Genomic DNA, 13,841 nt, shown 5'->3' on the forward strand with positions numbered 1-13,841 from the left:
AGATTGTTTCTAAAAGTGGTGAAGAGTCTGAGACATTCGCTTCATCTAAATTTTGATCACTGCTGGCTATGAGGTTGATACAACTATTGAAATCACCTAAAGAGTTACAACACCCTACCAGTAATTGTAGAGGAAGACATTGGTTTAGTCATCTGACTGCAGTGACTGTGCTGTGGTTTGTGGTCCATTTGTAAGCGTCACACTCCACTGTGACCATCTCAATATATAAAAATGAGAACTGAGAGGCTGAGAGTCATGAAGACACTCAGGTGTGAAGCCATGAGGAGTTTGTGTTGGAGCGCCGCCGTTATCATCTGCTTTGCACTGGCAGGTAAACTGAAATGGGGGACTGGGGGCATTCATTTGAAGACCTTCACTATACCGTGACATCCATTTAAATTATATCTGTCACTCATGCATATCATTGGTTTGGTTTTTTCAAGAATAAATCAAAGATTTTATGAATATTAAATTAATGTTAATAATAAAATACTCTGCTCATCAATTGCCATGAAACCTGATTCAGCTCAACACAGAATTACACAATATACATGTTAGTCTAGACTTGAATTAACCAAAATACACAAATTGTGAGTGCTGTCATCAGGCACCTGCATTTTTTGACTCACAAATTCTAGGGAATATCCCACACTCAGACCTGCTGGGACACATTGTTTATTTATTTTTCGGATAGTTTTAGATGCACCTAACCCTCTAAAAGCACAATATGGGATTTTTCACTGCTTAATGCTAAATCAGCTGTGGCAACTTACATTGCCTTATTCTGCTCAAAAAGAAGAATCCTAATCTGTGCACATTAACACATTAAGAAAAGGACATCCCGCTTTACATAAAGTTAACAAACATAACATTTACTTCATAAGAATGTATGCAAAGATTCAAAAGAATGTGTTAGATGTTTATTAATGTTGATAATTAACTATGCTGGACCTCAGCAAAACTTTGTATTGCTTCAATATCTATTGATGTGTTACTTGATATCCGATTTATCTTTTAGTTTTTGGACTGGTGTTGCATCTAACTCAGTTTCATAGAATGTTCAGATGGTTTGAAGCTCACATGATGCAATGCATAAATCTAAAAAATATATGAGAAAAAAATGATTCACTACATCTGCATGAATATTATTGACCTATTGTGATTTGAGATTTTTGAAGTATGGAAGACAGATGTTTCAAGGTAGGCCTATTATACTCAATAATAATTCTGCTGGAGAGTGGTGAACATGTTGCATGTTGATTAGCATGTGCAAGTAACGATTTCACTCCACTCTTCACACAAGACAACAATGACTCTATAAACCTATTACTAACTACACTGTTAATAAGTCTAGACATTGTGAGGGTTGAAATTATGGTAATCTGACCTGACCTGACACCAGGAATATATTAATAATGGAAGAACAGTGGGGATCACTGGCTGGTCTTCCCATTGAGTCATTAGGTGGAAGCAACTGAGTCCAGCAGCTTTTGTTCTTCAGGCTCCTGCAGAATTTCTTGGCCCTTTAAGGAAGGAAGGCCCAATGAAGTTTCAGGGATGCCTGGGGTCACCAGGAGATACCCTGGGATATATAGTCCAGCTGGTGTCAGAGGTCCAAGCTTGGCCCAGGAAGTATTTCATGGATGCTTTTGTAAAATGACCTCCTTGCCTCAGGTCAGATGAGCATGGAGTTGGACACAGTGGAGAAACAAAGACTCACCAGGCAACGAAGAAGAAAGGCCAGGGTGGTTTAGAATAAAAGTGTGGGAGGTGTAGGTATCTGCAGTATAGAAAGTCTCTATCTTGTAATAGAGGGGTCCAGAGAGGAGTAGGCCTTCTGTATTTAATCAGTATTGTGCGTGTTAACTCCACTTACCCATTTGATAATTTACATTAAGGTCATTAGTTCCCATTCTTTATTTCATAGGAGGAGGTGAGGAGCAAGCACTGATAGCGTGTTGCTGCACCCACTACATAACAAACATAATGGATTGGGTCCCAAGTTGTCACTTGTAGGGGTCAGTTATGTTTTCCTGGTTTCAGGAAGTGCTTATAAGAGCTCCCCATTACTGTGTTGCCAGACACAGTCCACACTCCATTGTTAAGCTTGGTGATGACACCACCATCAATTTCAATAATAAAGTACAGTATATCGAAAGAAACCACCATCACAGGCCTGATCACCACCAATCATAAGACAGCTTACAAAAAAGAGATCTACTTGCTGGCTCAGTGGTACCAGGATAACAATCTCATTTTTAATGTCAGCAAAGTCAAACAAGTGGTCATAAACTATAGGGGCAGTAAACAGACCACTATCGTGTATCATTTGTGGTGGGTTGCTTTGGAGGATGTCAGTAGCTTTAAATATCTTGGAGTTAAAATCTCTGAGGAACTGATGGAGGCACAACACATCTTGACTATCAGCAAGAGGGTTGGCTAACTGTTTCACTTACTTAGACGTCTGTGAAAAGCCAAAATGTCTTCATCTATGCTAACCAGTTTCTTCAGGTGCACAGCAGAGTGCACCCTGTGTGGCTGCATAACATCGTGTTAAGGCACCTCAGGACCACAAAGCACTACAGGGGGTGGTGAAGGTGGCACAGAATATTACTGGCACCCAGATGCTTTCTATGCAGGATATAAATAACACATACTGACTTAGAAAAGCTAATAATATTATTAAAGGCATCTGCTGTCCTGCACAGACACTTTTCTCCCAGCTCCATCCAGGACCATTACCATGGGATTCAGTAGTGGTTTTTATCCTGCTTGACAGCTACGCGTATTAACAACTGATTGAGTGTACATGAGGTGTGTTTACTTATCTATCACCTGATGTTGTATGTTGTATTCATTGTCTGCTGTCATCATTTCTGGAGATATAGAAGTAAGACTCTCAATGTACTTAAACTTGAAATTAAAACCTAAAGCATGATAGCAAGTATGACAATTGCAAACTTTTTTGAGTTACAGCCTCATTTCACATGCTGAACTTCTCTCCTGTCAGATGTCTCTGGATACACAATCATTAATGGAAAGGAAACCAAAGCCCACAGACGGCCCTACATGGCCTCTCTGAGAAATGCGAAAGGAGAGCACATCTGCGGAGGGTTTCTAATTCTCCCCAACTACGTCTTGACAGCCGCCCATTGCTATGAAGAGTAAGTGTTTGGATTCTGTCCAGTCTGTCTTCAGTTCAAAAGATCCTTGTCGTCTATCTCACTGTTCATGAGATGATATTTTGGGAGTAGTTTATTTAACAACATTTTAACCAGAACACACATAATTGTGAAGATGTGAACAGAGGACTGAATATCAGACATCTGGGTTAGGTGACAGGAGTAAATTGGGATGTTCATCGTGGATGTTTTGAGATTGTTTGCTGTTTGTTCAGTGTTGGTTCACATAGAAGCCTACTATGTCAGGATCTCTGTTCTCCATAAAAACATGAAATTTAACGTTTTTCTCTGCCATTACTATAAACAAAACAGCACAAGTAACAGATAAAAGAAGGATTATTTTTGGGTAATCCTTTAATCCGCATCAGTGTAAATTTTCATTGGATACTTGTGTGCATTAGGTTTACATTTACATTTACTCATTAGCAGAAGCTTGTTTCAATAGTGACGAAATTGAATAACGTCACTCTTGGGGATTGTGTTGAAACAAGTGTTACAGGTCACGGTTATAAAAATGACCATCACAAGTGAGGAGCTCAGAACCAAGTGGAGCAACACAAAGGTTAATTACTCTAATCTTAACTACTAGGTTAAGATCTAGGTGAGGTCTAATCTTAACTGTAGGTTAATAGGTGACCATAACTGACCCAACATTTAGCAAGCAAGTACACCCAGTATAATGAAAAGTAAAAACAAGCATAAAGAGTTGGGGCACCCACAGGCAAACCCCACATAACTGAAAGAAAACTCAAAGTATAAATGGGTCAGGAACGGCAAAATGTCTCTGCAGATGCGAGTCTCAATATTGAGTGCTTCAAGAAGGTGACACCTCTAGTTAAGTATAGGCCAGGCAGAAAGAGGTGGGTCCAGAGGGATGGACACTGGAGGTGATGTCAGAGGTGGTAGGGCTGTCAATCATCCAGTCTGCAGAGGGAGGAAGAGTAGAGGTGTTAGTCACCAGAGCCATTAAGCCGTGCCCAAAGCACACATGTTTAACACCAGTTATTATGGACCACCCAGTATGCGACTTTGCAAACTTTTCATAGGAAAAGCAGATTCAGAAAGGAAATGGTGGCACAGACCAGACAGAAACTCTCAAGATGCCTATAGTGGCCCTTAGAAGTTGACTAAAAGTTTTGTACTCCTGGTTTTAAGAGTGTGATTTTTATTATTTATTTTATACTAACTGTCCCCCGCGGCTGTCCCTACATAGTAGTGAAACAGGACAAACTTTAAAAATCAATAGACGTTGGCTCTGTATCTGATCATGTTCAGGTCTAACAGGAGAGTGTCCCCCACGTGGGGGAGAAAAGTATGTGGGCATGATATCTCTGCCAATCAGCAGCTACCCACCAAACTCAAGTAGCTCTGATCTCTCTCTCAAAAATGTCAAACGTTACTCCTTAACAATCTGTAGGTGATAATGTCTGTTGAACCAACAGGTATCACTAGCTAAGCAGAGGCAAGGTGCACTCCAACACGTGGTGAGAGGTAGAGCGACTCGAGCGGAGGCTGGCATGGCCCGCAGCCTCTCTCTTGGATTTGCATAAATACATCGGTACCGGAAGCGAACTATGATGCTTAGTGCGATGAGAGAGGTTGCAAAATCATCCAGAATGTTCAAGCAAATTATAGAAAAAACCCGATCTAAATTCATTAAGAAGTTCTCTCGTGAAAAGCAGACAGACAGATGTTGGATTTTATACAGATAGACATTCTTAAACTGGGTCACAGCAGCTAGTTACTTCATAAACTGGTGGACATCTCACATCTATTTGAAAAAATTAAAAAAGCAAAATACAAAGCACTTCCTTTAAAAATATAGAAGATTTCAGCCTAGACTTCCTTCTTTTGGTTCCTTCATTTTTCTAGTCTTTATTTAGTATGGTCATGTTCAACACATTTCTAGCCTTATGGCTTTGCCCTTTCTTGTCTTTCTACAAGTTTTTCCTTCTTTATTGCAGTACATGCCTCTCTTTTATGTCATATCTATGTAGTGATGGCCTTACACGTCTCATGAGAAATCTCGTACAACAATCACTTAGCAACCAACAGTACCCTCCCTATACTCCTCCCTGACTTGCCACCTGTTTTCTCATCAACAGGCCCATCAAAGTTCTTCTGGGAGCTCATGATGTCTCTAAAAAGGAGAAGTCCTGGCAGATGATACCAGTGCAGAAATTCTTCCATCACAAAAAATATAATAATAAGACCCATGAAAATGACATCATGCTTTTAAAGGTGAGTGCCATGATGTGTGCAGAGGGGCAGATGGAATACATAATGACTGGGAAACGATGCCTCCTCCATGTCTTTTAAGATTCATCTTGATCATGAAGTGGAATCAGGTAATTGAGCTATGTTGGCCACGTTCACTGCTTATGAAGCTCTTTCATTGCTCTGAGTGACCATGCTTATGGATATTCTTCTGAAAGGCAATACAGAAATTTGTTTAGCAGAATGTTGTATTTGCTTATCAAAATCTGATGTTTTTCTCTCCTTCTTCGGAATCAACTCAGCATGAAGGCACATTGTTGCTAAGAATTCGGAGAGCCATTTTGTCAGGGTAGAAACTTTTTGTGTACTTCAGATCATTTTTCAGGGTCTTCAGGGTTTTATATTTTGGAAGCTTAATTTTTGAGCTTTGTTTTTTATGAATACGTTTGAATTTTATTTCCTTGTTTGAGAAAGTTGAGCATTTTTTTTTTCATTTAAACCTGAATTTTGTCACAATGCCATGTTGGAAGCCATTGCAGGTGGATAATGGGTTGCTGTGGACCTCCTCCTTGACTTGCGTCACATTGTGCTGTGCAGGGGCTCCTTTGTCCGAGATGTAGATTTGATCAGTGAGTAAGTGCGGTTAGATATCCCAGATTTCAGTACTCTAGTTGATTTGCAGCTCTTTCTTCTTGACTTAATTTGTATTTTAGACTTAATGTGCAGTTTAGTGTTTTCACTCTTGAAAAATAATATAAGTTTGGTGGGCCAGCCTTTGTAATCCTTGTTGAGTATGATTATTTGTAACCCTCTGGATTGAAAAACAACTCTCAATCCTTAGCCAATGGTGCTTTCAGCTTTATTTCCAGTCTATGGGAAAAATCTTTTTTTGTTTATGGTTTTATTCCCTAAACTTGTATTTCCTGTTTAGCTGCTTAAAACATCATACAGTTGCTCTTAAACACTCTTTGTCAGAAGATTACTCAAGGCGGTCAGTTTGGGAATGAGGCAGGAGGTGGGTGTCTGAGCTGTGGAGCTGCTGGGCCACTTTGTGTTTTCATAACTGGCATAACAGTTGCCATTTCATTGCACATGAGCAAAAGGTGGCTGGAATTGATTCCCACACTTCCCACAATGCAGCTGGCACGCCATGAGCCAATGATACATGAGGAAGACATACTATTGGATGTTAAAGGGAATAAAGTGGATATGATGAAACCTCCTGTTACTGAGGGCAAACCTTCTGTCCACTGTACATTTATTATTAAATATTTGTCTGACAACTTACAACATGAGGCCACAAGTGCAAATCTCTACATAGAATTACAGTTAGAGAGAGTTAAGTGATTTACTCAGAGTTACTCATTTAGTCAGCCATGCAAGCTGAACAGACAATCTTAAGGTCAATCAATGCCATGGACACCACAGCACACTGCCCTCCTTGCTAAGAGAAACATCACGTTCTGCACATTTCTACATGTAAGATTAAAGTATGCAGTGCCAATGAAAAGTATTCAACCCCTAGGAAGTTCTCCTATTTTATTGTTTTACAACATTGAATCACAGTTTGTTTAATCCGGCTTTTTTAACACTTGTCAAGTAAAAAGACTCTTTAATGTCAAGGTGGAAACAGATCTCTTCAAAGTAATCTGAATGAATTCGAATTTCTGGAAGTTCTGCTGCAAATTCAGTTTCACCCAAACCATTTTGCTCAACACTACTCTGCTCACCTATCTTTACTATTTCTGCCTGGGTTTCTTCTTTGTGACTGCTGATGTGATTTGTGAGAACAAAAAACAATTTGTAAGTAATTTATAAAGGAAATAGTCGAAAACATTGAAACTAATACTCAAAAGGAGTTCATTGAAACAGAAAGTGCCTAACTAAATTTTGTTTAACATTTTAAATAACTAAATATTCATGCAAATGTGGAACGAAACAGATAGATAGATAGATAGATAGATAGATAGATAGATAGATAGATAGATAGATAGATAGATAGATAGATAGATAGATAGATAGATAGATAGATAGATAGATAGATAGATAGATAGATAGATAGATAGATAGAATTTTATTTGTCCCCATGAAGAAATTTGGCTTTTTTTTACAGAAGCTTTTTAAATAAATAAATTCATAACTAAATAAATATACACACAATGGTCTGAACACACACTAGGTCAAGTCAGGTTAAGAAGCGTGCACTGGTACAGCATGTTGCCGCACCCAGCACACAACAAAAGCTTGGGATAGACATATAGATACTTTTGGGGAAATTACAATCTGAGATGGTTTTGGATTTCTTGCTTTTTGGTTTGCATGCATACTTATTTCCTTTGTGTGTGCACAACACGTTTTATGTGTGTACTTTGTCAATTTTGCAAGTGTAACATGCTGGTTTTATGTGTTTACCATATCGGTTACACTTTCGAAACAAACCAGTTATATGTACGCAGCCTGTCGCAGCTTTGTGTTGGAAATCTGTAAATTCTGACTGATAAATATACAGACATGAACGTATATATATCATGTGAATGAAACCAGTATTGTACATACACAAGTCAGTAGTAAATACTCAAAAATTAAGTGCTCACATGTAAACCAATAGATTACGTACAAAAATATATGTTTTATGGCCTGGTTGGACCCTCATTGAGTGGTAGAAGAAGGAAAAAAGAAGGACTGGAACTGGGTGTTGATACGTTTGGATGGAAAAAGAGAAAACCACGATAAAGAAAGCCCATCCAGAATAACATCCATTGAATCCTATTTTTGTGTTTTCGACCACCAGCGCAAAAACCCAGCACTTACACATTAATTGAATTAAATAAGTGGGCTGTAGCTGGTACCATTGTTACATCCACCTTCTTGGAGTCTCGCTACACCTGTTGTAAGGAATTTTTAGGGATACTGTGGGAAAGTAGCATGGGAGTGCACTGTTGTATGTGGAACATGTGTCTTCGTAAGTATTGTTTGTTTGTTTTGTTTTTTTATTGCATTGCATCATGGTCAGTATATAGTTGAGAAATAAACACACCCTGCAATGTCCGAAGGAGTGTGGGAATTTTTAAAAAATAATGGAATTAATTTACTTTGTGTAACTTGAATAATGTATACATTTCCACCAGACTGCCCAAGTGGTGACTATGTGTCCTAAAGAGAGTTTAATAGGTTGTGATGTGCAGGCTTATTATTTCCACTTATGCAGGACAAGGTCATGGGGAGGCTGGAGCCTATCCTAGCAAGCATCGGGAGCAAGGCAGAGACTGGATAAGGCGCACACACACACACACACACACACACACACACACGCACACGCACACGCACACGCACACACACACACACACACACACACACACACACACACAGTGAATAGGGCTAATTTAACAAAGGTAATTCTTCGAATTTGCATGTCTTGGACTGTGGAAGGAAACCAGAGAACCTGAGGAAATTTAGTGGGGGAAAACATGCAAACTCCTCACAGGTCTGCTTGCATCATCTCACTCTCTTCTTATTTCTGTACCTTAGTAAACCACGACACTCTGGTGTTATCCCAAAGATGGGTTTATTTTCTTTATTTATTTTTAGATAACTGATTTTTATGTGTGTTCCTCATTTTAATGTATTTTTTTTTCAGAAACAATATTTTTCTGGAGCAATACACGTTCAACTTTGTGCTATTTTATATTGTTTTTTAATTATGAAGAACACATTTCACAACTATTTTCCATACCACAGGAGGATTATAATGAAAGCATTGCCAATCAAATGTTTTTCAATCAACTTGTGATACTGTTTCTAAGGCAACTTGGTATTAACAAAGTAGTATTTCATGCTCGTTTCTAAAGTTGCTGCTTAAGAAGGGTTTTGGGAAATGCACAAAAAAGTAACTCATACTTTAAGTATGCACATTGTAAAGTCACTTGTTAATCGTTAAGAATCATCGTTTTTGGTAAACGCACCCTTGCTGTCTTAAAAATCAGACTCAAGTTAATTTGTATTACCACATTTTATAGAGTTAACATGATGTGTGGCATGGTGACATGTTGGAAATACAAAATGGCAGAAAACAAACAAAACAATGGCAAATATTAATAGAAAGTAAACACAATAATAAAATCATGACAACTTCTCCAACTATGTGGCATGTGCCCATCGTTGTGCAGAAATACGTTTTTGGAGTGACATATAAATCAGTCTTGACGTGTAATTCAACCCCTCTTAAAGTTCATAAAACCTAAGGTATATAATGCTAAAGGCCAAACTTTCCCATAGGACCAATTAAGGAAAAAAATGAAATGGTGATACATTTTGTTGATATCTACCAGTGAAACCCCTTTAAAATATAATCAGCACTCCCAACTGAGTCTGACCTCTTAGTGTAAGATGGCACAGTGGGCTTTTTTTCTATACATATGCCAGGGCAGGTTTAGTAGGCTCTAGTAATTAATGATAAGACTGATGGTATCTCGATTTTTCCTAAACAGTTGAAGCACGATGCCAAAATGAAAGATGAAGTGAAAAGCATCAGCATCCCCGAGAGATATGAGCACATCAAGCCTGGCACTCGCTGCGTTGTGGCAGGTTGGGGTAGAACCACGTGTAATGGATCGTCAAGCAAGGTGCTTAGAGAGGTGGAGGTGGTCATCCAGGAAAAATGCAAATTTGCATCGGACATCTGCACAAGAGGCACTGGGACCATGGGGGCCTGCAATGTAAGGATAGATGACTCTCATCTCCATAGACTCTGGCAGCCAAAGTCTGTTTTGTTAAATCCAAACAATATTGCATTTTGAAAGAAGCCTAGTGAAATGATATGCTTGATGTTTTTATACATTCTTACAAATCATGTCTCTTTCAGGGAGATTCAGGAGGCCCCCTTATTTGTCTGGATAAAATAAGAAAATCTAAAGCAGTGGGGATTGTGTCAAATCGAGGTGACGAAAACTGTGAAGATCCTAACCATAAAACTGTCTTCACAAATGTGGCACTGTACTGGGATTGGATCGAAGGTCAAATCTTGAAAAGCTCTGCTGCATAAAATCCAGTCCGCAGCCAAGATTAGGCTCCTGATCCCACATGAAGTGGATGTCTCCCCTCATTTTCTCCCCCACACATGCAGTGGGAACAGATGATTCATTTCAACCTATCTAATTCAATAAAGTGCATAGCTGAGTGGATGAGTGTCTGTCTAAGTTTCTTTATCAAGGTAAAACTTGAATATGGTAAATGCCTTCATCTGAACAGTTCTCACTCACATGGCTGCTATTCTAATGCATAACATAGTTGTACAGATATCCATGTCCAGCGTTGAGAATGGTTCAATATACCCTTTAAAACTGGCCACATGCCCTCTTCTGAGCATTCTATAGCAGAGTCTGTGCTGGGCTGTCTAATATATTGACAGAACCTTTCAATTTTTTGATTTCAATGCTCCCTGTTTCTCAGATGTCTTTTCTGTGGCCAGGAAAGACACTTGGATGTAGAGCAGTGGTACAGATGACCACAGCAGGAAACCAAAAAGAGAAACAGAATAGAGGAGGATTAATACAGGTTCATAATTATTGTATTACTTGTATCTTTATACAAATGATTAAGACACAGGGCTACAGTATGGCATCTCTATTCAGGCTATGCTAGACTAAAGCCGTGAGTCTTCAGATTTAAAATCTGAGACTAAAGGGGTATCTTTTATATTAGCAGGTAGATCATTCCAAAAGCTCAACCTCCTACTGTTATTGCATTAATCATTGGAATCTTAAGTAGGCCAGCACCTTCAGATCCTAAAGCATGCTCTGGTTTGTAAGTAACAATATGTTCAAACAAGTAAGCAGGGCCCTGGACATTTAAGGCTTTATATGTAAGAAAAAGAATTTTGAAATTGGCCCTAAGCTAAAATGAAAGCCAGTGTAAGAACTTAAGGACTGGAGTTATGTGGTCATACCTTTTAGTTTTTGTAATGATTCTTGCAGCAACATTTTGAATAGAGCGACAAGAGAACTACAGACCATCAAACAGGTTTGGAACAGTTGGATGTCATTTTCTTCCCACTAATGTCAATGGTAGACAGGGACAAATACATGTGTAAAAGTAACTACAGAGAGGAGCTTGTATAATAATGCAATGTAACTTCAGTATTCACTCTGGGTTTGACAAAAAGTACGCATATTTTACTGGTTTTGATTTAGACACATTTAAGGGGACATTTCTTCTTCAAATCCCTCATGAATTGCCCTTGTGTCTTATCATGTCTCCATCTTGCTTGCCACTTTCCTTGGGTGAGGAAAGAAAAGAAATTGTAATGGGCTTAAATGGACCTCACTTCAGTGACAACATCATCAGTGGGTGCACTGGATAGATGACCTCTCACAAATGAGGCCTGCACATCTCTTTTAAGTATATTAATCCATTCTTTTTATTATGGTGCTGAGTTGGCCAGAGAGGCAAGTAAAACTTTAATTGTCTGTACAAGTGACAACACTACAACACAAAGACCATTACTTTTGTTTCTCTAAACCTAGAATAGTGTCAAGTTGAGTCTTAAAGTAATAAAATGATTAATTTATTCAATAAAAATTAGATTATTAAGGGGAGAACTTAAAATGCTAAAGGAAAAGGTTAGCGAAACAAAATTCTGCTGCCAATCTGAGTCGTCATAAAAAGATGTTGCCTATGACTCTATGTAAGGGTGTTCTCAAGCTGTTAGACTCCTTAACACCATGCCGCCCCTGGGATCTTCCACATGGCCTCAACCACCTCTAAAAATAGAACTTTTATACATGCAAGCCACTTTCCTGCAAAGACGAGTGTGCATGTAAAAAAGAACTGAAAATCTCATACTGACTTTTAAATATTTTGACACTCTTGATATTCTTCTGCTGTGAAACATTCTGATCTGTCATTGTTTACACGTCTTAAACAACTATTATCATACACTGATAATTTCTGTATTATCTATATCTATCATTTATTATTTATTTATTAAATTACATATCTTACACATCAATATTGCTGCTACTTCTTTGTCTTGTCTTTGCACAATGTCTTGTCTTGTTTGTGTTTTAATTTTAAATTTTAAATTTAAATTCTATTTTTATTTATTATTTGCATGTCATATTGTTACACTGTGGACACTGAGCTTCACAATTTTGTCTATCTGTATACTTGTATATGGTTGAGATGACAATAAAGTTCACTTTGACTTTGACTTTCCACAGCTCCTAAGGCCTTTCCCATCTCAGCATCCCCCTCTTCCTATCTCTTTGTCAGTTTATTTTGCTCTCCCTCTTTCTCTCTTCTGAGGTGTTTTTCCCATCAGTGTGCTTTTGCCCTAATTTAACTAACAATCAATGGAAGGCACTTTCAAATCACATTCCAAGATTATCTTCTTTATATATATATACTAGCTAACCCGCAGCGTAGCATACGCCGCATAATAATGTATTGATGGGTGAACACTTCCTGAAAGACACAGTTGTCCAAATGGGGTTGGTTTTGAGGATACGACTATAGGTGAATGAAAAGATGGAACTCAGGAGAGGGCAACATACAATACAGCGTTTTACACGCTGCATACAGCAATTCACATCGAAGCATAGACACTGCTAAGACCATGGGATACCCCTCGCAAACTGTTTTACACGCTGCATACAGTGATTCACATCCGCGACAAATATGATTCTTCTTAGATGGTCCTGTCGCGTCCACCCTCGCTCACGAAGCATACACACTGCCTGGTCATGTGCCCGCTCGCAAGAGCAACTAACAGAGACCCGCCCACCAACTGTAAGACCATGGGATACCCCTCGCAAACTGTTTTACACGCCGCATACAGTGATTCACATCCGCGACAAACATGCTTCTTCTTATGGGGTGGGTTTGAGGATATGACTGTAAGGGAACTCTGCAGAGAGCAACATACAATTGTCCGTGACTGAAAACTGGAGGACCACCGCCGGGCCCCAACCTCCCAGAGCGAGGGACGGAGCTGGACGGTAGTCGCGCACGGAGGGCGGAACAGGGTGTGAGGGGAAGGACGCCCAGTGAGGACGATGTATTGATGGGTGAACAGTCATCTGTTAGTCATCGTTCAGTACGCACTGCCTGCTCATGTGCCCGCCCCCAACTCCTCACCTGAATTGCTTTCGTCTGTGTACAGTCCACATGCACTTGTGAGTCAAGTTGACTATTCATTTTCCAAACACCGCCTCAGTCGGTTTCGCATCTGCTATATTCCACATGCACCTCTGAGTCACGTTGACTTTTCATGGTTCTGTTTGTCCGGGCCGGGTGAGGTTTCCCGTGTTGAGTCTAATTAAGCCAAAGGCTCCACACCTGGTGGTGCCCTTCCATCAATTCCTTTAAGTTTCAGCTTTGCAACCATACTCCCCCCGGAACCCAAAGACTTTGGTTGCCCGGCGGATCATGAGAATAATACCGCCA

The 13,841-nt window shown here is 39.3% G+C and overlaps 1 protein-coding gene across 1 annotated transcript; it reads left to right on the forward strand.

Annotated features, from left to right (window-relative positions):
* The first annotated feature begins 221 nt into the window (after window positions 1-221).
* LOC114662722 (granzyme B-like) lies at window positions 222-10,575 on the forward strand. Its single transcript, XM_028816355.2, has 5 exons — window positions 222-331; window positions 3,011-3,164; window positions 5,288-5,423; window positions 9,887-10,114; window positions 10,261-10,575. The coding sequence occupies exons 1-5, from the start codon at window positions 232-234 to the stop codon at window positions 10,438-10,440; spliced, it is 798 nt and encodes a 265-aa protein (XP_028672188.2). The 5' UTR covers window positions 222-231; the 3' UTR covers window positions 10,441-10,575.
* Window positions 10,576-13,841: the final 3,266 nt, after the last annotated feature.

The sequence above is a fragment of the Erpetoichthys calabaricus genome, chromosome 12, assembly GCF_900747795.2.
Source record: "Erpetoichthys calabaricus chromosome 12, fErpCal1.3, whole genome shotgun sequence".
NCBI classification, from domain to species: domain Eukaryota; kingdom Metazoa; phylum Chordata; class Cladistia; order Polypteriformes; family Polypteridae; genus Erpetoichthys; species Erpetoichthys calabaricus.